Below are 27,760 nucleotides of genomic sequence, written 5' to 3' on the forward strand. Positions count from 1 at the left end.
CCACCATGAGAAACACACAGAAGCCATGTCCAGACAGTCCTGACATCATAACCATTAATCACACACGTGTTGTAATCTGAAATGCTATGTACAAACACCTTTCCCCTTGTCTACTTGTGGAGGGTCCGCCCAAACACGAAAAGGTTCAAGTTCCCCAAAGAAAGGATAAAAGGCTGCCGGGAAAGGTGAGCCCTTTCCTGTCGCTCCACATTATGTGGAGCCTCTTCTCCTGCGGACATGGAGGAATTTGAGTCTTTTGTCTGAGACGCTGAACCAGGCGAATAATAGACCTGGGCTCAGGGCTGACGCAGAGATGCTGTAAGACGTCGAGTATGTCTGATTGGCATAATTAATGTTCCCTGTTGAGAGGGAAATCATCTTCCTGCTATTGTATTTTTCAGTATATTCCCTGTTAAGAATAAAAAAACAGACAAATAATGAATGATTCTTTGAAGACATTGCTATTGACATCAGCCATACAAAACCATGGTGCTCACAACGCTTCAACAAAAATGCTTACATATAGCCCAAACATATCAACATTATTCATTTGAAAACAGTTCTCTCCCAAATAACTATGTTTGCCCATTCTTCAGGAGTATAGTGTAACAGCATGGTGCAACGGCAATTCCTTGTACACCCTTGTGCCTTGTACACCCTTGTGCATTTTACACCCTTGTGCCTTGTACACCCTTGTGGGGACTAAAGCCAACAGACAATCAGACACTCTTCCACCACCACTCTCCTCCTCCCTGATTGGCTGCAATCAGCGTGCCTGTGGTCAAAATTACTCCAAGACAACTGGTGTGAGACTGCAGCTTTATTCACGACACCGGGAGACTGTTACCCACAGCAAATGTCAAGTAACAATCCCACACCAATCTGTGGGTGAAGCCAGTTATTATTAGCCTGGAAAATCCAGACCCTGATAATCTAGAAAGATTAAGGGTCTGGCCAAGAACAATGTAATGGCCCAACTTTAACAGCGGCAACAAGCATGCATTTAAAATCTCACTGCACGCAATTGGATAACACTAGACCATTTTTACTCTGAATGATTTCGGACTTTAACGCAATCGGATAACACTACGACCAATGTGTACTGTCCTCCAACGTTGCAGCGCTGTCTATCAGTTTAGCTGGTTCCCCGGAATGTTGGGGTAAAAGTAACGTGCATCATTGCTCCTTGCCAGAGTGTCTCGCAGAGACAATTCCATTGTGCTCTCGCAAGAACTCTGGATTTCCAGGGTAAGTTATTATACCCTTAACACACACACACACACACACGTAAAATCACAAGAACCCCCCCAACAATGATCCATCCATCCAGTTAGTATTAACAGAGATAAGGATGTTACAAAACCCCTTACCTTCCAATGGCCTAGGCCAGGGGTCGCCAATCCGTCAATCACGATCGACCTGTAGATCTTTGGGACTTTCCCAGTAGATCCTGAGAATAAAAGGAAAAATAATCAGTCACCAAATTCCTCTCTCCCGCTCTCCAAGAAAGGAAAACGAAAGTTTAGTGATTAGCAACGGTCAGAAATTTTGCCCCCTTTTATCCCCTTGGGGATCAATAAAGTATTTATCTATCTATCTATCTAACCACAGAACAATTACATAGAGTGGCCATGAGACGCGAGGGAACATGGATGTGTTCTCCATTTGAGGAATGTAATCGATTGCGGATGTGCACTGACAGCTAGCCTACAGACACAGGGTGCATAGTAGGCCTAGGTTACTTTCACTTTCTACAGTGCACATTCATTACGTGAAAGATACTTCATACCAAAACAGCGATCATTATCAAATTTATCATGAAGTGTTGTCACAAACATTTAATCCAATTAGAAAATCAAAACCAAAATAATGTAAGTAAAGACTATGTTAAGTGTTGTTCTCTCATTGACGCCTGTATAAGAAAAATGCGATTTCGGGGGGTGGAGGATGTGATATTTTTGACCTGATACATTTGCCTAATTAAAAGGCCTTAAAGCCTGTGTTGCAGGTTAACCACCACTGTTGATTAATCGGTACATAAAGCACTTAATATATGTATATCATTTTTAAAAATGTCTCCAAATGGTGTTAAATGCCAGTTTTTGTTGTTTTTAGCATTAGCGGGCTTTTTGTACGCAATTCGGTGATGACGTCACTTTGGGGACTACTTGATCTGCGCTTCATTCATTTCAATGCATTTCAATGGACATCGCGGTTACACTTTCAACATAAAGTTTGTATATTTACACTTCGAATTTCGTCACAGCATTTATATCACAGCTACCCTATGATCTAGCAATGGTAATAACGGTGCCTGATATCAATTTAGTAATTTTTCTGAATTTCTCGTTTTGGAGGGTATGTTTTACATTCATTCCTATGGGAAACGGTCGCGGTTACACTTTCAACATAAAGTTTGTATATTTACACTTCGAATTTCGTTACAGCATTTATATGACAACGACCCTATGGTCTAACAAAGATAACAATGTCTTCCGATTTTAGTTTAATGCAATTTTCTGAATTTAAGAGGCCTCGTTATGAGGCTACATAATGCACCTATTCAGTTCAATGTATTATGCTTATAACATTACGACACTTTTTTTGTTACTATCAGTGAACAGCACCGAATGAAAGTCAACATTTTCTTTATATCTAGTGATAGTGATCATGTCGTTAGTTCAGATAAGTAGGCTACCGGGCAAACTTAGTCAGAAGACCAGAATATGAAGCATCATGATAGCTAGCTGGGCTAACTTTTTAGTCCCACCTGTGAGCCACCCCAGTTACTTAGCTTCTAGCCGCCGCCGATTAGGCTGGTCATGTCTTCAGCATGAATATTTTCCATAACTACTGCTCGTGATTGATTGCCATTGACATCGTCAGGGTACGGCTTACCAAAGAGGGAGATAATATGGGCAAGTCGCAGTTTTGCAGGTGCTTGTGTGGGCTGTGCCGTCCCGATGGAAACTGTGGTGGAGAGCTGCAGTAACTAGGGAAGCGAGTGCATTTTGGCCGCTGGTCGAGGAGCTCCCCTGTGACCAGCATATGACATGATCTATCTAGCTATCTATCTACCTGTCTATATACATATCTAGGCTACCTATAGCCTATCTATTTATCTATAATCTGCGCTATCTACTGCTGAACAATCCCTTACTCGTCTCTCTTTACTCCTCTCTCGTTACTCTCAAGGGTCTCAAGGTGGGCTATGGTCTGTAGTCTCCCCAAGGTGACGTAATGCAATGCATTGTAGGGGAAAGGAGAATCACTTCAAACGCTGTGAAATAGTACCTGCTTTTTCGTATTATATTCCGTTTTTTTTAGATACCCAACAACATCAAATACAATGGATAACAGTTTAAATGTTTATTATCAACAAGCAAATTGTGCAAATTCGTTGGAAAATGAACCCTGCAACACGGCCTTTAAATTAGAAGCATTTTGGCTTTGATTCTCTGTTGACTTTTCAAGGTATATCTTGCCTTTGCTCAGGGCCGAGGTCAGGGATCTTGGGCTCAAAAAGGTTGGTGACCACAGGCCTAGGCTATGTTTGTGTCCTTGGGGTGAAGATACTCCACAGCAAACATTCTTTTCACTCTCTGCAAATTACCACAGAGGAAGCCTTTGGATGAAGGGAACCATTTTCTCATTGCACATATGCATGGTTAAACTAAACAATTCAGTAATTGAGAAATGATAATGATAATAAAATGAATGATAATAATGAAATGATTATGATAATAAAAAATATCCCACATGCCTGTTTCTCCTCTTCCTCCCCCTGCTGTTAGGTCCAGCGCTGAGCTCGCTCCTCCACCTCCCCATCACCTCCTCACTCCAGGGCTCCTGACGCCCTATTCATTACCCCTCTGTGTGCCACAGCGCTCCCCCACCTCCACCCAGCTGTGTGAGTCAGTCAGTCAGTGCCTCGAGTCCTATAATGTCACTGGAGGGGCAGTTCATGTAATGACCCGCTGATAGACGCTCCTGTGTATTGATCACCGCCCATCCCCCCCCCCCCCCCAACACACACACACACATACCCAGTCCTTTTAAATCATCAATACCTTTTAAAGCACCACTTAAAGTTAAGGACACATGTGACCTGGATAATGGCCCCGTCACTGGTGCATTTAAAAGCACTGATTGACACACACACAGCATTAGTTGGCCCCTGCTGTTTCACTGCAGGGCAGAGTGTCACCAGATACCATCGCATCACACACACTCACTTACTGCCTGCTTCTGACTCAGCTGACATGGAAACAGGGATGGTTTATTTTGACCGAAGTGTCCAGTGGCAATTAGGTGTTAATGGAGGGGGTAAACAATGCAAGTCATTGTGTGTGCTGATTTTGACACATTGTGACTACATGGTTGATTCCATGTCCCTAGCTGCATTGGAAGTTAAGCGGGCATCTACATGGTTAGATAAAGTATTGCATTTAACAGTGTAGAGTGACGAACATTCATCTCAAAAGACACAGAAAAAAGAGCCTCTCCTGCAACAAAATGGTGTCAAACTCTTAAATCCTAACGACTTTGTTGATGTAAACAAAAGCACCATAAGGCAGCCATTCCATATCCCTGTTCCAAATGTCAATCTTGGCTCAGCCAACTCTTTTTACTTGACTGTCATTTTACGAGAGCCACACATGGGAATCATGACTTTGTAGCGAAATTAAAGTCATTTAGTTAATAGTGTGTATAATGCACCTTTAAAAACTTACTGCACTGGCTGGCATCTCTTTATAACAAGGCTGGCTAATTATATACCTCTCCATCTGTCAACCGCTCACTCGAAATGGCGCTGAGCTTAAAGTAAGCTGCCATAATCATGCACAGTTTCAACTTCCATGGTGGTAGACATACATGTACAGACCCCCCACACATGCATGGATATATACACACACACACACACACACACACACACACATAGACAAGCATACGCATGCATACACACAGACACACACACACACAAAGACACACACACACACAAGCATACACATGCACACACACTGACACACACACACACCATCCAGTGGTGCAGACTGTCCTTGACACACTTCCTGAAGGTGGACATGCTGACCTCGTCAGCTGGTGTGGTCCACCTCCCAGGAGAACCACAACACCCAGCGCCCCGACTGCATCTATCTTTACAGCCCCCGGTGCCCATCAGCAACCCCCCTCCCAACGCCTTGGCCTCTCCCCCGGCACTTCCTTCCCCAGGTTTGATTAATGCATGTTTACTTCAGCAGGTCAGACCATTTCCATGTGAGGGGGGGGGGGGGTAAAACTCAATTATTCAGAGCCTGTATGCGTGATGAGTAAAAAGAGAGAGGTAAAAATGGTTGTTTCGCATCATCCATCATAGTTATTGGAAAATAAATGTTGACGACTTGTGGCTGTGCCATGCCATTCGGGGTCATATCTCTGAAGAATGACAGGGCTATTCCCCTCAGATCTGTGTGTGCTAGTGTGACTGTGTCTGTGTCAGTGCTTACACCATATTTGTATGTGTGCTTGTAATGCTTTCATGTGTACTAGCATGGTGTGTTGGAGGGTATATTTGATATTTTAGTTTGTATTTGTGTGTGTGTGTGTGTCTGTACATAAATGTACATATGTTTTGGTGTATATGTGTTTAGTCTGTTTGGTGTTATTTTGTTTTCTTATGGCCAAGGGAGAAGTGTAACTATGTTTAAATGTGTGTGTGTGTGTGTGTTGTCTGTGCTGCATATGTGTAGTTGTCATGTGTGTGTGTGTGTGTGTGTGTGTGTGTTGTCTGTGCTGCATATACTGTATGTAGTTTTATGTGTATGTGTCTGTGTGTGTGTGTGTCTGTGTGTTATCTGTGCATATATGTGTGTGTGTGGTTGTTTTTTTGTCTCTGGCTCATTCTCCTGCTTTCTTCTGCGTTCAAGCCTGTGTGCTCGTGAGTGCTTGCTCGTTGGAGGCTCCTTGGACGATGCTGCCCACAGTCTTGAGTGGGAGTTTGGGTCCCTGTGGCAGGCTCGGAGCGCCGGAGCAAGCCCGGGTGGGTGGCACTGATAGAGGAATAAATAGCAGCTTTCATGTCCTTAAGAGGGTCAAAGCCTGAAACAAAGCGCTCTTCCCGCAAACAAACTGGAGTTGTTGGCCCATTGTTTCGGTGCGTTGGTCTAGGATGAATATGTTATCTTTGAAAGTATTCTCCATGGTCTTAGTCATATACAGTTCATGTATTTAACCTCCCGCCTCTGGGTTGTGTGTGCCTGCATGTGTCTTTGTGTGTGTCTGTATGTGCATTCTCGCTGTTGTGCATATTTGCATAATGCTATATTTATGTGCCTGAGAGAAACTTCAGTTTGCCAGTGTGTTATTTCCTGTTTTTGAAGACGCCAGGACTCGTTAAACACTGGCTTAGTACTCTCAGTATAATTTCCATTTATATGAATACATCGTCTCCTTCTTCATCTCTCTCCTCCTCCTCCTCCTCATCCTCCTCTTTTTCTGTTTTGGAGGAAAAGCTTCATCCTTTTGCTTTTTGTGCTGACTGCCGAGCCTTCCATTCCTGTCGGGGTGTCAAGCCCCCCCGCGGAGCTGTGTTCATTAGTTTCCTCGCGGCCCGCGACAGCCAACGAGCCTTTAAGGTGATCGCCAGGCTCCCGGAGTAAGTAAGCAGACTAAATCACAGCGGCGCAAACAACATGCTCCTGAAGTAAATATTTGCGCAGAAAATTATAAATGCATTTCTACAATCTGGGTTCGACCGACTAACATCTGGTGCTGTTTTCAAAAGTGTCCTGCCTCCGGTTGAATGAATATGAAATAACAGATTTTTTAATTTTGAGAGTTTCTTTTCTTGGCTGTTCTTCAGTCTTTATTATTATGCTTGTGATCATTTGCAATTAGTCTTTTTGGTTTCCTGGTAGTGAAGTGGCTCATAAAGTTTTATACCCTTGTTGTTTTCTAGATCACATTGTTGAGTTTTTTATAAATATCATTTGGGCTTTTTCTTTGGCTCTTCAGGGTCCAGAATTAATCAATTCCTCCTTATGCCATAAAGAGAGGCCTTAATTGAAAACATCATTTTTCCAGGGGACTGGCTCTGTCACTGTGGTCTTGCCTTTGAGAGGAAAAGGATGAGGAGAGAGAGATAGAGAGAGTGATGAAGAGAGAAAGAGATCTGACCTTCTCTGTGGACCACTCAGCAGTGTGGCAGGCCTTTGATCCTGCAGCTGCAACTGCCTGGAGTGGACAAGCTCTGTGACATTTCACAGGTGACACACACACACACACACTCACACGCAGAGAGAGAGAGAGAGAGTCACATACACAGGCACACACAAACACACACACACAAAGACGCAGCTACACACAAACATATGCACAGAGAGAGAGAGGAGAGAGAAAGAGAGAGAGAAGGAAATCCAGACATACATACACATACTGTACACTCACAAAATAAATGTGCCCACCTACACAAGAAGGCCCATATACACTCTCAAACAAGTGTACCCACTCCCTCAGCACACACACACACACACACATACAGAGAGAAAGAGAGCGAGAGATACAGTCCTCTCCTGGCCTTGAGAACCTTTTTCAAACTCTAACCAGTAGACCGGTTAATGACTCACCTAGAGCAGGCAAACAAACAACGTTTTTTTTACATTGAGACTCAGACACTCATTGCCAGATGGTAGCATGTTTCAGAATGTGCCCCAGTAGTGGCTGAAGTGGCAAGCCCCAGCACACTTGAAGTGTAGCCTAATTTTAGTATTATAATACTTACATGGACTTACAATTGACCTAATGACATCTGAACAGTGAAATACAAAGCAATACATCATGTTAAATGGTCAATAAAGAGGAGAATCTATTTGAAAAGTGCTACCTAAAATGAAATATAAAAATAGATAAATAAAGTGAAAAGAACAGGCCTTGTGTTTTCTTATTGAATGTGGTTTAGGTAATACTCTTGATGTAGATTTCTTTTTCTGCAGATCTCTCTAAAACTTTCTTTAGCCCTTTTCAGACATGCACTGGAGTCCTGACATGATCCGGGATCAAACGGGCAAGTTGTCTTGTGTCCCATGGAGAAGTATAAGTATACAGTATATTTTGGTCTCTGCATTTATCCCAATCCGTGAAAAACACTCAGCACACAGTGAGGTGAAGCACGCACTAATCCCGACGCAGTGAGCTGCCTGCTACAGCGGCGCTTGGGGAGCAGTGAGGGGTTAGGTGCCTTGCTCAAGGGCAATTCAGCCGTTTCTACTGGTCGGGGTTTGAACCGGCAACCATCCGGTTACAAGTCCGAAGTGCTAACCCGTAGGCCAGAATGCTGTCCCCCTCCAACTGATGGCGCGGGTGAAGAGAGCGAACAGACAGAACCGCAGCAGCGTATCTGGAGCCCTCTGCTCATCACCAGACGCAGAACCGCAGCAGCGTATCTGGAGCCCTGTACTCATCACCAGACGCAGAACCGCAGCAGCGTATCTGGAGCCCTCTGCTCATCACCAGACGCAGAACCGTGGCGCAGTGGGCAGCTCGGCCCACTTCTTCTTTTTTGCATGTCCCTCCACTTTTTTCCCTGAGTCAGATTGGGTCCAGATGTCTCAACCTCTGCTGCCCCACCCCCCACCCCCCCCTCCTTTTCTGCGGCTGCTGCTGCTGCTGATGTAGTAATGTGATGCTGTGATGCTGGTCACATCTGCGGCAGTGTGCTAAGCAGGCCAGCCTGATGCCAAATGATGCTAATTTCATTGTACCCACTTATCATGTCGGGCTGGGGACTTGGGTAGGGAGGCTGCAGTGAGATAGAGGTGAGGTGGACAAACCCCCCCCCCCCACACACACACACACAGACACACACACACATGAAATCACACACACACTCACACAGACACACAGACACACACACACACTCACACACAGACACACACACACACTCACACACAGACACACACACAGACACACACACACACACACACACACACCGCCACCTGTTATGGCAGGATGACTCAAGGGGAAATGATAAGCAGGTAAATCGATATTTTGACTTTCAGCCTCGTGATTTTTTTTTCACTGGCTCTTTTCTCTTTTTTTGTCAAGCAGGAAAAACGACGGTAATGGAGGGAGACTGTAAATAACGTGGAGGGTTTCTTGACAAATGAATCCATTAACATTTCCCGGTGTCGTCTGGCGGGTGGATTTGCCGTTTATGGGCCAGAGGTGTGCGTGTGTGTGTGTGTATGTGTGTGTGTGTGTGTGTGGTGGGGGGGTGCCTGTAAATCCCCACTGTCTGCAGGACGGTGCGGTGGAACGCACCTTCCCATGATGCAGCATTTTATCTCCTCCGCCGAATGGCATCTTTATCTGCCGAAATTAAGTTTTGATTCCTTGCCACATACGGTGCCACAAATCACTTTAACATTCATATCAAGAGCGGCACTAAAAGCGTGCCTGGGGCGGCGCAAAGTGCTTTTTATTCCGCCGGGCGGCCCCTGTTGTTTCCTTCCTCCATCTTTCTCCCCCACCGCTACCATCACACTTGTTCTCTCACCATGCTCTGCGGAGTGATCTATCGGCCACTCGTCTCACTCCAGGGGTGGGAAATGGGAACCTTCTAAAAGGGAAGCAACCAAAGGTTTATGGGTGGAATAAATTGCCTGTTTAAGTCGGAGGTTGAAGACGGTTGCGTTCTAAAATAAGTTACTCTGACTTCGGCTGCACTTGGGTTGGTGCGAGGCATATCTCATCTCTTGTCCCAGACTAGATTTGGGAAGGGAAGATTGATGTCGGTGGTCCACAAAACTGACACCGTTCACTGAGTAACTGTCAGGTTCCACAAAAACAGGGAAGTGATCAGACTGAGGAATTGTGGGGCTTGAGTGATTTGTGAATGTGTTTGCTGTGTGTGTGTGTGTGTGTGTGTGTGTGTGTGTGTGTGTGTGGTGTGTGTGTGTGTGTGAGAGAGAAAGAGAGAGTAAGTAAGTGAGTGAGTCAGTGAAAGTAACTGTTGTAAAATACTGCAGTATCATTCTCTCTCTCTCACACACATACACACACACACACAGAATCTGGAGGGTTAACAACCACCCTCACCTGCTCCCTCACCCCACCTCCCCTCCATAATTGACATCTGCATTATCCTCGCTCTTAATGAAGCACTAATTTCATTCCCAGCCTCCTCTGCATGTCTGCTTAATTGCCAAACGGCACAATCAAAGAAGTGCACGCCGAAACCTAATCTCCTCTTTATTCATGTGTGTGATCATCATCTTGTCGAGTCTTTACAGCGCTGTAAAGTTTGTTTATTTTCTGTGTGGGGCCCTGGGGATTCTGTCGCTGATTGCCGCAGTGATGAGCCAGAGATGGTCCTAGTGATGGGAGTTTTTGAGTTTCTAGAAGAACGCTTGCAGACACAGTAGGCTGCACAATGCAGCGAGAGAGAGAGAGTGAGAGAGAGAGAGGCTCTTGGCTTTCTGCAAGGTGTCCCAGATTCAAAAGGATGACCTTTGCTCTGTTTTCTTCTTCTCTATACTATTTTTAAAAGGTACAATCGAAGTCCGCAGCTCTCTTTAGAGAAGCCTCTTGATGTTGAAATCATAAGGTATTTCTCATAGTTCTTTAGGTGCTGTAGTTGCCCGTGACCTGAGAACTGATGAAAGATCACACACACACAGACACACACACACACGCACGCACGCACTACTAATTTAGCAGACACACTTCTCTAAAATGTGTTAATGTTGGTTATTATAGGTAACTTCAGTTTACACCATCTTGCCTTGTCATGAGTGCCCCCCTGTGCTCCAGTGAGTGCCTTTGTCCTGCTCTGAACTGCGGCTGATCTGGAGAAATCTGGGCGTAATCTTGAGATTATGCTTGCATGATAGGCCCTTGTGTGTGGATCCTCTGAGGTGGTTTGTGCTCTCTAATACCAGTAATTGTGTTGACTCGGAGGGGTACTTAGCCACACTGAGCAGCGGGTGTGTGTGTGTGTGTGTGTGTCTGTGTGTGTGTGTGTGTGTGTGTGGGTGGGGGGTGGGGGGGGGTTGCACACTGGGGTGCCCTTGTGTCTTGTCTCATAGATATCAAGATCAGAGCCAGAGACTGATCCCTGAGGGGCGAGCTGCTTAAAGGTCATCTTAGCCCTCTAAACGTAACTGCCCTATTACAATGTGTGGATTCAGTGGCTTAACATCAAGCCGAAAAAATTGTGAGTGAATGTTTTGGAGGAACAGAAATAAAGAGAGTTGAGGTTGGCAATGAACCACAATTGTTTTGTACAGTACACGTGATTTCCAGTAGAGGTACACTCAGTTCTCAGAACATGCATACATCAACCCCTTAGACCCATGCCACTGTCATAAGTTAACATCCCTACAGTTTTATATACACACATTGGCATGTGTATATGTTGCTATAATGGGCTATATCTGCAAGGATCACAGGGCTGGATAAAAGGCTTTGAAGCTCAGAGTGACTCTAATAAACATGACTCACTAATTGACTAGGGATGCAGACGGATACAAAAAATATGGATAAAGCAAAACAAAAAAGATTTTAACATAGTTTTCCCTTCTTTTCTACACTAATGAGAATAGTGCAAGTTTTTAGATGCAGATGAAGTCTTAAGAGGGAAAATCTTGACTGAAGAACTTCCAGTCAAGTTATTTTGGTGGATGTGGCCATCATCACAACCGAGGATGATAATGTAAACTTTGCAGTTGGTTCAACTTGTCTCTCTGGGGAGGCATGCCGAGATTTTGATACAGTCTTGGCATTCAGTTGGACAATTCTCAAACAGAGAACAGTAGCTATTATCCAGTGATTTGCAGATGATGCACAGTGATTTGGACAAGCCTCCGGTGTGTTCAGAAATAACTGCACAGCAGACAATACTGACCAAAGTTAAATGACCACTTCACATTGTGCCTATGAAATTCAGCAAGTCAGAAAAACTCAAACACATATCACATTTGTCATTTTAAAGCAGACATCAGTTTGCTGGATTTCCTTGAATCGCTTGTTTGACTAATGGCTAGTTTAGACGCCATCATCTCTCACCACCCCAAGCCTCATATCAGAGCCACGAAGCGAGGGATAAAAAGCAATTCCCTGCGCCTCCTTATTCAAATGGAAATGCCAGTGTGTTGTCAGTAGCTCATCGAAATCGCTGTTCAATCAACAGCGAAAAACAGCCTTAATAATGGCTTTCTTCAGCGCCTACTTCTCAGCCACACAAATGCCTCAAATTCTTAGCTGCACTGATTCCTCTGTGGATTACATAGCGACAACTTTGAGGGAGTAGTGTAGTGTACAGTAGAAGGATATAATTACGTGGAAACGCTTACACACACACACACACACACACACACATACACACACACACACACACACAAACACAGCACAGGGCGGAGAGCCAGAGCCCAGGCAGGCAGATCAGGGGACCCTGCCCTGTTAGTGTAGCGTCCATATGGCGGCAGTCATGGCTCCTCCTAGCGCAGGATATTATGTCAGCGTGTGTCCTTGTCTGTGGTCAACAGAAGCTATGGGGGGCATCATTCATCCAGAATCCCTTTCACTGTCTCTCTCTCTCTCTCTCTCTCTCTCCCTCTCTCACCCCCTGTGCAGCAGACCTCTCCTTTTTGGGATTTGCTTTGCTGATTGAAGTTGACAGAATTTACATTTGAGATTACTGATGTCATATTGTGCACCACACAACTGTTGTCTGTTAGCGACTGAGTGATTGATGAAACACGAGAGGTCTTTATAGATTGTCTTTGCGAGCTGCATGTGGTTTGTCTCCTCAAACATATTTTTGAAGGCAAAAGAAAATAGTGGTATGGTTCCTAATGCAGTTCTTAATCTCAGCATGGTTCTGTGAAGCCCAGCATAATGTACTTCAAAATGCCACTGTAATGCAACATTGTAGTCCCCATGGTAACAAACCATAGGATTCCTGACTGCAATCCAAAATATCACATAGGCCACATCACAAGCACAATGCTTTTCATTTTCAGATGGATTTTTAAGACAGATTAGGTCTTTCTTCCAACCTATTTCAACAAATGCAAAAAGAAAAATTCTGGGAGAGAACTAGCCTATACTGCATATGAAAAGAAAAGTAAGTAAGCGTAGGCTACTGAAACAGAAAAGTAGGGGAAACTCTGTCTCGCCCTATTTTCCTTAACTGTCACTATTGATTACGTTATGAGACCAGGACATGTCTCTCATAATTACCATGACCAAGTTAAAGTCGGGACTGCCCTGCAACAAGACAAAATGCAATTTCCTGATTAGATTCCAAAGGGCTGAAAAGATGTGTTTGGCTTATGAATAAGGCATTGTCTCATTATGGGACTCATCAATCATCAGATTGATATATTTGGTTTTTAAAATCAAGTATTTCAATATTATTTGTTTCAAATATTTTGAATGAATCTAAATTAAGGTCTAAATCGTCAGCTGATGTCATTATAGAATGTTCCTCTTTCCAAATGATATGTGCTTCCCCAAAAAGCCCATAATTTATCTAAATTTCAGTATAATTTAACTATTCAAGTTGAATTATATTATTCAAGAAATGGGACCATCAGAATATAATTAGAGATACATAAGGGGATTCCTGGTGAATTTAATGAATACGCATTTATTCTTATTGCCATACACCATGTAAGCTATGATTTTTACATATGATCATAAAATCCCCATCAATACCAAGTAATCGATGACTGGCAGAGTGAGTAGCCAGCCATTCCGTCATCCAGACCTGGTTTTGTGGTCGCCGCGAAATACAGGAGTCGGTTGTATTTGGATTGGTCGAAGAAGCATGGCATCGCAAAGCATTTCTCAGTCTCTGGCTGTTTGATAGAACGCTGTGTTTTCTCATAGCCTTTAGAGTGAGCAGCCTGACTGTGGGAGGCGAGGACATACGCAGCTGAAGCGCAAGCTGAACATGAACTTCAAATCTGAGAGCTAGCAGTTTATTCAGCCAGGTGACTGAGTATTAGGAAGGAGACGCGATTTTCTGAGGGACTTCACTCATACCTTGATGCACAAGGGCGGTGGTGTGGATATTCTTTGACCGCTCATTTTCTTGAAGTGATTGCTGTCTTTGCCTCCACGACAAGTGTGTGGACATCTAACTGGAGCACTTTTAATTTTGGTTATCAGACTCTAAACTTCGGTTTTATTCGCTCTGAGGCGCTGTCAACGGACGGACGGACTGGACGCGACTGTTCGGAGAAGGCAGTCTGTTGCGGAGTTCGACTCTTCCTAGGATGGGGAAAAGTGTGAAGACTGCGAAAAGTAACATTGGGGACGCGGGATTCGTATCGCAAATGATCTTCATACCTGTGGTTTTGCTTATGGTCCTGGTGAATACAGGAATCGCCCAAGGTAAGGTTTCAAGAGACCCCATCCATAGGCTAGCCTACCTGCAATGAATTTTGCTCGGGCAACGAGAGGTGGTGACTGCTTCTGCGGTAGTGGCAGTATCACCGGGAATGTGATGGTTGCTTTTCATTTGATGTTGGAAAAATGGTTCTGTAAATAGAATCGCCAAATGACGTATATTAGTTTCTTGACATTTTATTATTGTCAGTGTCTTCATAGTGAAGATATTTGTTAAAGAATCAAGACAAAAGGCACCAACGAATGCGCCCATAGCACTTCTATGTGCTTGGTGCAAACATTTAACATTAACCCACCGTGTCACCAGTGTTTTTTGTGTTTTTCGTGTTTTATTTAAGTGGAAATAATTATACACAGACTCTGCGAATCTGATGTTATAACCAGGTGTACTCAGTGAAACAATTTAGAAGTTTCGCATCAGCGCACTGCTTCGCTGTTTGCCGCCTGCCCGCTACGACATGCTGCGTATTTCCATTTCACACGTTTTAGTAACTCTTAAGGATATAACATTTTTGACGGTTGTAGGTCATTGTTAAAAACACGAATTTATTTTGCAAGTAGGTTAATTATGCATTTAAGTTCATTTTAAGAGGCTCATTGAATTTACCTTATATTCTGTCTTGATTTTATAGATGTTTGCCATTGTTTGCCCTTAGTCATTGATAATTCAAACTCGATTTTGGATAGATGAAATTAACAACGAATAATATTGACACGTTTATGATTAAAGCCTTTGTACAGTAACGAGTGAGTGCATTGCTGAGGTTAAAAAAACGGTCCTCTCGTTTACAGTATGCAGTCGATGCAGTTGCACGGGCCGATTACCGGGTTAAGTGTGTAGCCTAACTTTGCTCTGCTCTGTTCAGTTTTCAAAGTAAAGAAAGTAAGCATTTTTCAAAAGTCTTCATTGAGAGAGAAAGAGAGAAAGAGAGGGAAAGGGAACAAGGGTAATTACAATGTAATTTTGTAAATCAATACCCTTTGTTACAAATATCAGTCTGGTCCAATTTTGACTTTGAATGCCTCTAAAAGCTCTCTGTTCAATATTCCTTTTTCCAGTGGTGTAACAGTGGTTTTCTGTCTGTGTTTTCGCTAGTTTCTTCGGATACATTACTCTAATGGTAGCGCTGGTTGAGTAGCATGGCTGCGCATGTAGTATGTGTTAGGACTCATGCATGACATGTGTTTGTATCTTATATGCTTGTTGTCTCTGGTCCATGTTTGGACAGGGAGAGACAGCAGGTTTGAACTGGATGGACGCTGTTCTAATGTCCTTAGCTGGGAAAGTAAAAGGTTGCAGTGAGAGTCATCTGCCAACCGAGCAGGCTGTTCAGAAATACTAATAGCAGACACATTTATTTTTTGGGTCTGTTAGATTCCTTTGAATTGAATAGACATGTTCATTTCATTGTAAGCTAAATATGTTTATTTGTTTTTGTTTTAAATAATGTTTCAATTGTGCCCTACTTTGTTATGGCACAGTGCTGATCTGGGTCATGGTTGATGCCTTCCCCGTCACCTTTATGAATTACGACTGTGTAAGTGAGCGTGAATCAGCTTTCACGCAGGAACCAACAAGACCCTCACGCTAAAAATGCACAGTGAGCTGCAACAGCATACCACCTCCACAGTTTACGCTCCACAGGGAAGAGTGATCCAGGCTCTGAATACAACCCCCCATACACCCCACTCCTGATACACACACAAACACCCCAACACACACACACACACACACACACCCCAACACGCACACACACACACACACACACACAGTACCCCCCTCCCCTCTCTCTCTCTGCATTCCCCTCATCACACTACTGCATAGTTAATGAGGAAACGAGGGAAGTGGGAAAAAAAGAAAGACAAGAGAAATACAACCCAGCTCTGGTTTCTGAAGGGCATCGTGGGATGACATAATCCTCCCTTCCATTCCAGAACTCCACCGAGGCCGCGTGTCACAGGCGGTAATGGGAACATGAACCAGGTCGTTCCGTGTCCATTAAGAAGTCGATATTCGGGGGACAACATTGTTGGCGACTAATTAATGGGCCATAGTTTTTCTCCCTTTTTGCTCTCAGTGAGGAAGAGCGGCTCACTTTCGCCTCATCATTAGAGACAAGTGCGCTGTTTAAAACACTGCCTGACGCCGCACCTATCACATAGCCGCTCGGCCACTCTCTCACGCGGGGGCGACATGTGCTGATCACGCTCCAGCATTTTCAGCTGCCGAAGGTATAACTGTCAGGTCATCAGTGTAGGAAAGGAGAGAGAGAGAGGAAGAGTAGAGTAGACGAGTGAAAGAAAGGAGGAGAGGAGAGGAGAGGAAAAGTAAGGGCATGGTAGAGGAGGAGAAGAGCGGCAAGGGGCCGAGAACACAGGATGAGACAGGAGAGGTGAGACAAAGGAGTCTGTGGCAGGAAATGAGAGACCATTTTATGGGGTGGAAAGGAGCGCATAGCAGCCCTACTGGTCCCCTGGGCTTAGGGATAGGGTGAGAGCCTTGATGCTGTGTGTGAGAGTGTGCATGTGTGTGTGTGTGTGTATGTGTGTGTGTAGATATGTGTGTGTGGTGTGTGGAGATGTGTATGTGTGTGTGTAGATATGTGTGTGTGTGTGTGTGTGTGTGTGTGGTGTGTGGAGATGTGTGTGTGTGTGTGTGTAGATATGTGTGTGTGTGTGTGTGTGTGTGTGTGTGTGTGTGTGTTCATGGAGAGACGACACACACGGGGGCCGAGGGAACAAGCGGATGATGAGGATCGCGAGCGCGTCTCCTCGCCCGGTGAACCCGGGACAATGGCGGGGCAGGCGCGGGCCGCGTCGGCCCCATTGAGCAGCAGATGGGCGTGTGGATTTGTGGGCAGGAGAGGCCGTCTGTCTGTTTGAATATGCAGATCCCTTTGTTGATGAAAGAGAGGGGGGTGCCAGGAAGACGCGCGCCACGTTGTTTAGTCATTTTGTTAGTGGGGATTTTTTTAGTGGGAATTTTTTTAGTGGGAATTTTTTTTTTTTTTGTGGATGACCGTATGCACTGTCAACCGCATCGAAACCAAGAGGAGTTTTTCACTGGAAGTGATGGTCATGGAGTTTAGATGGAGAGACAGAGAGAGAGAGAGAAAGAGAGAGGGAGGGAGAGAGAGAGAGGGAGGCAGGGAGGGAGAGAGAGAGAGAGAGAGAGAGAGAGAGAGAGAGAGAGAGAGAGAGAGAAACAAAGCCTCCCTGTTTGTCTACTTGCTCATAATGAGTGTAAAAGCTAAAGCAAAGCAAAAGGCCTGGAGCCCACAGAGTCAGGGCAAGCTGTAAGATTAGTTCACTTTTTCCACCTCCCTCCCTCTCCTCTGCATTTTCATTCTTCCCCTCTTCTTTCTCTCTCTCTTTCTGTTTTTCTCATGTGTCCTCTTAGCTCAGTTTACAGAGTCACAGACTAATGGATCTGTATAAAAATATTTTCATTATTCAAACGACTGACCAGCGAAAGCTTTGGAGAATTTGTTTAAAGTGAAAGAAAAGCAGGAAAAAGCCTCTTGCATGTCCACAAATACAAACGAGTGCACACACACACACACACACACACACACACACACACAGGCTCAGTCACTCAAATACACGCACATCCACACTGTGTTCAGACATGTTTTCTCAAAGGCAGTATAGTGTCACTTTACATCCACCCTACATACACACACACACACGCGCACAAACATACCATTTTTGCACATGCCGTATAAAGTGTTGTCTTAGTCGTGGCCGTGTAAGAAATCTGTGTAAGTGAGAATGCTATTACTCTCATCATTACTGTAAGCGTTTCCCTCGCCGGCCTCGCTGCCAGGCCTCTGGGGAGCTGCTAAAGTTTCAGTCATCGCGGTCGTCCTGCAAACGCGCTCGCGGCCGCACAAAGGCCCGCATTGTGCGAGGTGAGGGGGTGCTGTCGAATGACCTAGTGCTTAAATGTGTCGGTCATTCCCTGGGGGTGGCGCGCGCTGGACCACTTTCACAGAGGACCTCTCTCTCTTTCTTCTTGTTTTTTTGTTGTTTTTTCTGCGGTAGCAGCAGGAGGAGAGGAGTGTGTGTGTGTGTGTGTGTGTGTGTGTGTGTGTGTGTGTGCGCGCTGTTGTCTGTATGTGTTCATAGGCAGGTGGAAAGAAAAGGTCAGTCTTAGTTGCTGTGTCATCAGAGTTCTGTACTGGTGCAGCCCTGCCCATAGTACTCCCAACCCCAGTCCCCTCAAACCCTAGAACTACCAACACATACAGACACACACACACACACACACACATACAGACACACACACACACACACACACACGCACACACACACACACACACACACACACACACACACACACACATACACACAGACACACACACACACACACACACACACACACACACACACACAGACACACACACACAGACACACACACACACACACACACATACAGACACACACACACACACACACACACGCACACACACACACACACACACACACACACACACACACACATACACATAGACACACACACACACACACACACACACACACACACACACACACACACACACACACACACAGGGTTTCACGCAATGTTCCTTGCCGTTGTCCCACCCCGTGTCCACTGGTCCCGTGCTCGGTAATAACTCCTCCGTGAAGTGGCCTGCTGAGGTGGCTTCTCTCACCCCCCCCCAAGTGCCTGACGTCAGTCTCGCCGGCCTCTCGCTGTGGTTTTAAGATGCTCTGCTGGGGCTTTTACACGCCGGTGGAGTGGAGCCGGGGCAATTGGAGCAGCCAAGCCATCACAGACGCTCTCAGCTCAAGAGCAAGGCACAGGCACACAGACAAATATGAGGGAGGAACGACGGGCACAGGAAAAGAGATGAAGAGAGAGAGAGAGAGAGACAGAGAGAGAGAGAGAGAATGGAGTGAAGCGTTGAAAGTGGCGGTGTCATAGCCATAGCAGTTGTCTTTCCTTTCCCCTCTATAAAATGGAAGAGAGGTGAACAAGATAGATTGAGGGAGAGAAAAGGACAGAATGAAAGAGAGAGAGAGAGAGAGAGAGAGAGAGAGAGAGAGAGAGAGACAGAGAGAGAGAGAGAGACAGAGAGAGAGAGACAGAGAGAGAGAGAGAGACAGAGAGAGAGAGACAGAGAGGTGAGAGAAGGGCTGAGTGCAATTAATCACACACTGTCACTCTCTCGAGCGTCGGATTTGGGGCTGGCTGCTATTAGCAGTCCATTAGCTGAGCCGGGCACAAGTAGCACCACTTGAGCGCCATTCCTGATGCAGGAGAGGCTGACCCGACCCGGCCGCCTTAGAGGCTGTCGGAGGAGGCAGGACAAGAGCCCCCTGCTCATAATGATCCAGCCATTTACATTCACACCGCACCGCACCGCACCGCACCGCACCGAGGGGAGAGCCACGGGCCCAGGGGGTAGGAGAAGAGAGAGAGCGTGGGGGTGTGTGGGCGGCTTGGGCAGTGTGCTGGTATTTGTGTGTGTGTGTGTGTGTGTAGGTGTGTATCTGAGTGTGTGTGTGCAAGTGCACTGTGAAAATGTGTTGTGTCTGTTGTATGGTTGGCAGTCAACTTTGCATGTGTGTGTGTGTGTGTATGCGTGTGTGTGTGTGTGTGTGTGTGTGTGCGAGTGTGTGCGAGTGTGTGCGAGTGTGTGTGTCTGTCAAGGCCTTTCTATCTGGTGGATGCTCATCCGTCTAGTGCAATGTCAAGGGCACTATGCAAAGGTGATCTCTGTCTCGCTGTCTCATCCCTCCCCCCCCCTCCCCCACCCGTCTGGGTGCCCCTTGTAACATGGCATGCGGTTGCCTGGCAGAACCTCTCTCTCATCAGCTCGGGGAAGGCCACGGAGCACGCTTGAGCGGCTCTCCGCGAGGATCCTTTAGACCCAATTACCCTGGAGGGCCGGGCTAATGCTATGCAGGCCCTCCGTCGGCGTGGAGAGCCTGGACTCCGAGCGGGAGATGGCCTGGAGAGAGGATAGTTATTGGCAGTCAAGAGGCCTCTTCCAGCGCCAGTGTGCAGAGATGGTGTGTGTGCGTGAGCGTGTATGTGTGTGTGTGTGTACGTGAGTGTGTGTGTGTGTACGTTGTGTGTGTGTGTGTGTGTGTGTGTGTGTGCACAGGGAGGGGGCCGCCGATGGGATTTTTTGGCTTTTGTTTGCTCTTTTTGTCTTCCCTGTAATTCCACCCTTGTTACTCACCTCACCCCCCCCCCCCACCCCTCCCAATGCCCCCACCCCCCTCCTCCCTCACTTAGAAAAAGCAGAACTTAGTTGCGGTCTGCGTAGGCAGACTTTATAGTGTTAAAGCTTCTCACTCCCACAGCGTTGTACAGAAACTGTGTGCGTCTGATATCCGCTGACCCTGGATCAGTTCCCATTTCCACACATGCACTGCCAGGGTTTTTGCGAGGCCTCCTACTGTATCCTTGTCCTGGATGTAAGTCAGCATGCGGTGAACAATGTAAGAGCACAGTGGACCAGTGGGGTGGAGAAGCCATTGTCCTTCACCATAGGGCGGGGGGGGGGGGTCATGCTACGCAGCGCGGTCTCCCAGGGCTAATAGCCGGGCGAGTGACAGAAGGCGACGTTTAGAATATTCTATGTGTGTGCCACGCAGTGCCGCTATAAAAAGCACCAAATAGAGTGGCAGAGGAGGAGAGCAGAAAGACATGGACAGTGGCGAAGCTTTTATCTTTTCTAATGGCGTCCTTTTGAGTACGCCCGGCCCAGCCACGCTGTTGTGTCTTTGTTTATGGACTGTCTTTGCTGAGTGGAGTTTGCAGCTCCTTGGTACAGAATATTTTGATGCCGTTTTCTCAGGAAAACATACTTTTGTACGATACAGTGCATACGATACAGAGCCACAGTCTTGTGTTTGAGGGGGAGTCCATAATTTATGAAGATGAATGCTGATCATTAATTAGTGCTCTATTAATGTAGGATATCGATCTGTTGTTGTTGTGCTGCGCACAACAATCTTGAGATTACAGATCGTAGCGATGATTCATCATGTTTTGTTTGCAAATCATCCATCCTGCATCTGTCTGCAGTCCTGACTCGTGACCCATTTGGGCAATTGAGCCTCTGTGTCTGCGATCACGCTGCCCTGTAGTGGACAGTGGGGTACAAAGAGACATGTAATCACCTCTGAGAGAGAAACCCAAGAACATAAAAGCTGTCTTTTTTTTAACTGTCTGTGAGTTTATCTCCTCCAACATTTATCTCTCTCTCTTGTTCTTGTCTTTCTCTCCTTTCTTGCCTCCTTCCATCTTTGCCTCTTCCTGCCTCCTCCACTTCCTCTTCTCTCTCCCTCCCTCCCTCCCTCCCTCCCTCTCCATCTCTCTCTCTCGTTTTCTCTGTTATTCCTTAACTGTGTGTACAGCAGATGAAAGCACAGCACAGATAAATGTTGGTCCTGTCCTGTTTTTATGGGCCTTAAATAAGAGCATACATTTCCCCCTGCTGGTCGGGGGTCCAGCTGAGAAGAAACAGGACTCTGGTTTGCATTAAAGTCCCACAGTGATAAGAGGACATTGTTAGGACCCGTGCTCATTCAACTCGCCCACTCCCCCCCCCCCCCCCCTTCGCAAACCCCGCCGTTCCGAGAGAGCCCCAAAACTCTGTTGTTCTGCAGGAGGGGGGTGGGGTCATAAAAAGGTCCAGTTAGTTTAGTGTTTGGGCATTAGTAAAGCCAGCCTCGGGGGCATGTTTTGAGAGGGCTGGACAGAGTTGAGGTCCTGCAGAGGACAGAAAGGAGACGGCACACTGGGCCTTGGACCATAAGACGGACACATCTGGCTCTTGAAACAACAAGGGCCGTGCTTAAGAAGCAGCCAATTAACTTCCAGGGATAAAGCAAGAGATGTATGATGTAGTCCAGCTTCTTTTACATGGGAAAAGCAATATGTTTTTTTTCCCCCCTCTTTTGCGTTATCTTTTGAAAACATAACGCAAATTCCTATATGCGGGGTTCTGGTAGACATCGGTTATCAGCAGGACGGAGATAGAAGCCTTGGCTTGTCTGACAGGGCACTCCGAGACCAGGCGTGTTCTATCTCTGTTAAAAAACAGACCATGAGGCTCTGCGGGACCAGAGATGGAGCTAGATAAAGACGAAGGAATGGAAGCTATTCATCATCGCAAAATCAATCTTTTTCTTTTCTCCTCCTTTTCATATTTCACTGCTTTGTTATCCGCACGTCTGCTCCCAAACACATTTGAGAGTGTGCAGAGAGCGCCGTGTTATGAGCGCAGTGAATGTGTGTCACAATGTCAATTTCCTTGCGTTCGTTTGAATCAACTCAGGGAGCTGAGAGGAGATGTTAAATAATTGCCTGCTAAGATTTTTAGGGTGATACAGTATCTGAAATGTACTTTGTTACAAATGAAATAAAAAAAACCTTCAAAAGCCTTTTTTTTTTTTATCAAACTATGATAATGCCACAGCCTTTCCAAACCCACATCTCAATCTCTTTGACTTGATGTGAATTCCGTAATAAGGAAATTAGTCCTGTGCAAAGGACTGGTTGTCGTAGTCGTTGTGCAAAGCTGTGTCTCTCAAATGAGAATGGATGGACCTGCCTCAGAGGAACGTGGCCTTATTGTGTTTCAAGCTACTGGCCACCCTCTCTGACAAATCCTTACCCCCTCCCCCCCCCCGCCTTTTGCTTATGTGAGCACATATATACAGTAATTGTAATTCTTAAATGACTTTTGCTGTGCTCGTGTGCTGTCATGGGTCGGCACGTTTTAACAAAGTCAGCATGTTGCGGCGTGCCATTGCATCTCCCCCTGGTCTCAGGGGGACCCTGCATGCAGCCGGAGCCTAACTGGGGCACACACACACACACACACACACACACACACACACACACACTCACACACTCGTGGGGGCTAATTTTGTCGGGAGCCCCGGTTCGGCTGCGAGGCAGAACAGTCCGACTTTAATGAAGGCTTCGCCTCTTTCTCGGCGTCATCGGAGACGCGGTTAAGAGCTCAGCGTGGCAATCCTCGACTGTAAAAGCCACCAAGAATTTAGCACGGGGGCAGAAGGGCCGGCGGATGAGGTAGGAGTGAACGGCCGGACGCAGAGCGAGAGCTAAAACACCATTAATCACGAGTCCCCGTAATAAAAGCATCTGGGGCAGGAGGGGCCAGACTGCTCTTAAAGCAAACCCCCTCATGTTGTCTTAAAGTCTGACGACGGGGGCGAACAAATATCAAACGATGTTGAAAAAGTTCTACTAAAGTTTCTACTTTTGGCAATAGGGAGCAGAATAACAAAGATGGCGGAGGGTTTGTGTAAATTGAGGGGGGTGGGGGTTGGGGTAGAGATACCCAGGATGGTGGAGAGCTCCATCTCAGAGCCACCTCAGCTGGCCTTCTGCTTCTACAAGGACATCGGAGCAGAGCAAAGGAGGCGGATAAATAATGAATTCTGTTCTGGTGTGATCGGAACCTAATGGATGGCGCGGAACAGTTAGCCTGCAAAGTGGCGAGTCAGCACTGTGTCGTATCTGTGAGGGGACAGAAGGAGTGAGCGAAAGAGAGAGAGAGAGAGAGATAGAGAAAGAGAGAGAGAGAGATAGAGAGAGAGAGAGAGAGATAGAGAGAGAGAGAGCGATAGAGAGAGAGAGAGAGAGGGAGTCTATTTTTATTGACAGTGGCACAGAGTGCTCCGAACAGGGTGATGGGGCTTGGTTGAAAGCCACCTTTCTTATCATCAGGGCTATTCTCTCCATCCCAGCCTGCAAATGAAATGGCTTTACACGCCATGGGTTTTCAGCCTCTCCATGGATTTTATAGTCCTCGGATGCTTTTGTATGTTGTACAGATGCTATTTCCACTATGGAGAGGTTATTATCTTTCATTGAAACAGATCGACGGGGTCTGTTTTCTCATTTTGGTTGCCAAAAGAAATGCAACTTGTCTTAGTCGGGGGGTCAGCAGACTAGGCCCCATGGTCCGTCCAACACGGCTCAAATCAGATCCAGCTCTCAGATGTAAACTGATATACCATTATGCTGTACATTAAACATTCTCCATACATTTGTGCCCGGAAAGCAATGATTCAGCGCTGGCGTATGAGACGTATGGATTCCTGACGAACTGTAAGCTGATCCACTTGGCATTAGTTCGAAGTCTGCCCTGGGCGTTCGTTTAAAGAAGTGGAACACAAGCGTTCGCCCCATTCACGAGCGCAAACTGTGAAAGGCCCCGCAGTTGTCGAAAGAGTTGTCAGATGTAAATTATAACCCCCCTTTCGAATGTTCCCCCGTCAGTAGCCCACTCTTGTAAATTCTCCCCTACACACACACACTCGCTCACACCCCGCTCATTTGTGTGGAAACTCATCAGTAAATCATCCCATTGTTTGTTTTGCATTTTGTGTTTTTTTTCCAGCCATTTTCTTTCCCCTCAAGAACTTCCAAGTCTGCATTTCTTTCAGTTCCATCGTTGTTATTATGAAGGCAGGGATGTTTTATTGCCACACTCTAGCCCTGTGCTTTTGGGCCAACAAAAGCAGAAAAATCTTTGGGAGGATGATGTGTGTGTGTGTGTGTGTGGGGGGGGGGGGGGTAGAGGAGGGGGAGGAAGAGAGGGAAGAGAGGAAGGACGTAGAGATAGGCCAGCCCGTGTCCTCTCCTCTCCTCTCCCTCTAATCCCGCAGAGAATGGGGGGGATTCAGACACATTAACCGCAGCTATTCGTAGCGACTTTGCGTTCCTCTTTTGTTCGCGGGGGAAAAAAGAACCTTAAGTCGGGTAAACAAGCAAAACAATGTTGAACCCGAGTAATCTTTTGAGGGATACGAGTGCTCTCCTTCACTCAGCCGCTCATGTCTGCTTCCTGCCACTTTTTGTGCTCCCTTGTCCTGTGATTTTTGTTATGGAAATCCTGACTTCTTTTGTCCTCTCCTCTGGAAGCCTCAAACACCAGATCGGTCTGTTTCTGTTTTGGAGGTGATTCGTCTCCCTGACAGTTGTTTGCAGATTGATTTGAATTGGAGACGCAAGGGCCGGGGAAATATGAGTGAGCGTATTTACATTTTGGCTTACATTTTCACCCCCCCCCCTCTTTTATTGTTTGTTTTGAGTAAGCGCTCGGCAGAATGCAGAGCAGTATGTTTTTGAGAATTTTCGTCGGAGCGTGTCAAGTCCCAGTCCTGCTGGAGAGAGGATCGCATGAGAGAGGGAGAGAGAGATAGAGAGAGAGAGAGAGAGGAGACAGTGTGGGTCACCGGGCCACTGTCCAGTGACAAACCAAAGATGAGACGTTTGATTGATGTCCTCAGACTTCAGTTATCCACTCCCTCCGAGCTGTAGCTGTCGTCTTCATCTACGTCTGGGTGTTGTGTGTGTACTGAACTTAATGTGGAAGACTAAGCTTTTTACTACTGAAATCAATCAAGAAAAATATTTTATTTTAACACTGAAGTGAGACATTAAGGAAGTGAGAGTAGTGACAATGTATTTAAAATAACAAACTTCAGCTACTGAAGATTTGTTTTCGATATCTTTCTAAAAGATTTAATTATTAGACATTAGCAGTTTGGTGTATTTTTGCACTAGTGAAGTGGGTGGCATTTTGTTAAATAATTTATTTATTCACTGGGAAAATAGTGTCCTGATTTTCCTTTCTCACTAAGCCACTGTGAGGGAGAACACTGCAGTAGATGCTGCACCGTGTGAGACAGCTAACCTGCTGTTCTACTTCCTGTTTGGCAGGAAGGAGAGTTGGTAATGATTTGCTAACTAGCGCCATGCTCTGTACTTTCCATCCAGTGCACCGTTCCCTAGAGGTGGATGTTTCCAGCTTTGTAGTAAAATGTCGGTAATTGCTTTTACACAGACACAAGGACATGCGCAACGCTGGATGGGCTTCTCAAATGCAGCTCCAAAAATAATTGCACACCATCTCAAGTTTGTGTTCATCTGAAGTAATTTCTTTCTGAAGTCCCCTTTGTAACAGCATATGAGAGACAGAAAATGTAGGGCATATGCAGATGTGTGGTGCATTATGGGGATATGTGTGATCTTACAATCTGTGAGATTGTAAGCATATAGAACTCATCCCAGGAACACTTGTCCGTACAGAATCTGATAAACACACACACACACACACACATACACACACACACACACACACGTTTTGTCTTTCTCAGGTCTTTACTTACCTCCGATGAGATTTCGCCCTAAGCACCAAATGAGCCCCTCCATTCATCACAAGGGTGAAATGTCTAAAGCCCGGGCTGCAGAGCTTGTTGTTATGTGTAAGGGCTTGTGCTCGAAAGGCTTGTGTGCTCCCTAAACTGGTGTCTGTGTAATTTAGATTTATTTAGCCTGTTTGACTTTCAAAGGATGAATGACCACTCTGCGTCCTGCCCAGGATCCAAATTGACATGCTGCCCTGGACAAATCTCCCCAAACCTCTCATCTGTCTCCCCCCCCCAACCCCTCTCCCCCCCCCCAGCCCTGCCTCTAGCCTCCCCTCCATGGTGCTCTCTAATCTAACTAATGCGCCCTGTTTGTGCCGGAAAGTGAATTAAAAGGCCGAAAACTCAATACCTGATCTATAAGCGCAGCGCGGCGAGCGTGACCATTATCTGCTTCTCCACGGCCTCCGTAATTGCGTTACACAGCGCCGAGGCCTGTAACCGCGAGGAACTTACACCCCCACAAACCCCCCCCCCCCCCCACACACCCACCGTGCGCTCGTTAATCTTCCTCGCCCGGAGACCTCGGAGTTTAGAGTGGACACCCAGATTAGAGGGACGTGGACAGAGGTCTGAGTAGATGGAGGCCCTTCCCTCTCGCTCTCTTCTCTTACCTTGTTTTTTTCAGAGACATGAGACATGAGACACATCTTTTTTAGGGTTTGTTTTGATTGTTTTGTTTTGTTTGTTTGTTTTCGGTGCGGGCGTAGGGGAGTCGGCAGCATTGTCAGACGGGTCCATAGTTCTTTCCGGGAAGCTGTCCACTAATCGACTCTCTCTCTCTCTCTCTCTCTCTCTCTCTCTCCCCCCTCCTCCCTTGCCACCATTTTTCATCCCTTTTTTTTTGTGGTCCTCACAATCCTATGTGGCCTAATTCCTTCTCTTCCCTTTTTAGTTCTGTGTGTTTTTCTTCCTCCTCTCCTCCTCCTCCTTTCTTCTCTGCTAACCTCCGCTCCGCGCCTCCTATCTGTCTTCATTCCACAGCCAAGAATATTCCGGAGGCCACACCAGGTCTGTAATCTCTCCCTGTCTCTGAAGCACAAATGGCTCTTGGCTTGTGGTGGGGAGAGAGACAGAGAGCGAGAGAAAGAGCAAGAGCAAGAGAAAGGAGAAAGGATGA

General features: G+C 46.1%; 1 protein-coding gene across 2 annotated transcripts in view; it reads left to right on the forward strand.

Moving 5' to 3' along the window:
• The first annotated feature begins 13,879 nt into the window (after window positions 1-13,879).
• The window catches only part of unc5cb (unc-5 netrin receptor Cb), a 217,764-nt gene continuing 203,883 nt past the window's right edge, over window positions 13,880-27,760 (forward strand). For both annotated transcript variants that reach the window (XM_076303131.1, XM_076303132.1), the window contains exon 1: window positions 13,880-14,397. In XM_076303131.1, coding sequence (XP_076159246.1) covers window positions 14,280-14,397 — 118 coding nt within the window. In that variant the 5' untranslated portion in view covers window positions 13,880-14,279. The remainder of the gene's footprint in view (window positions 14,398-27,760) is intronic.

Source organism: Alosa pseudoharengus, unplaced genomic scaffold (genome assembly GCF_046254945.1).
Source record: "Alosa pseudoharengus isolate Yale_2024_CS ecotype anadromous, Long Island Sound unplaced genomic scaffold, YU_APseudo_1.1 YU_APseudo_1.1_scf_24, whole genome shotgun sequence".
NCBI lineage: Eukaryota > Metazoa > Chordata > Actinopteri > Clupeiformes > Clupeidae > Alosa > Alosa pseudoharengus.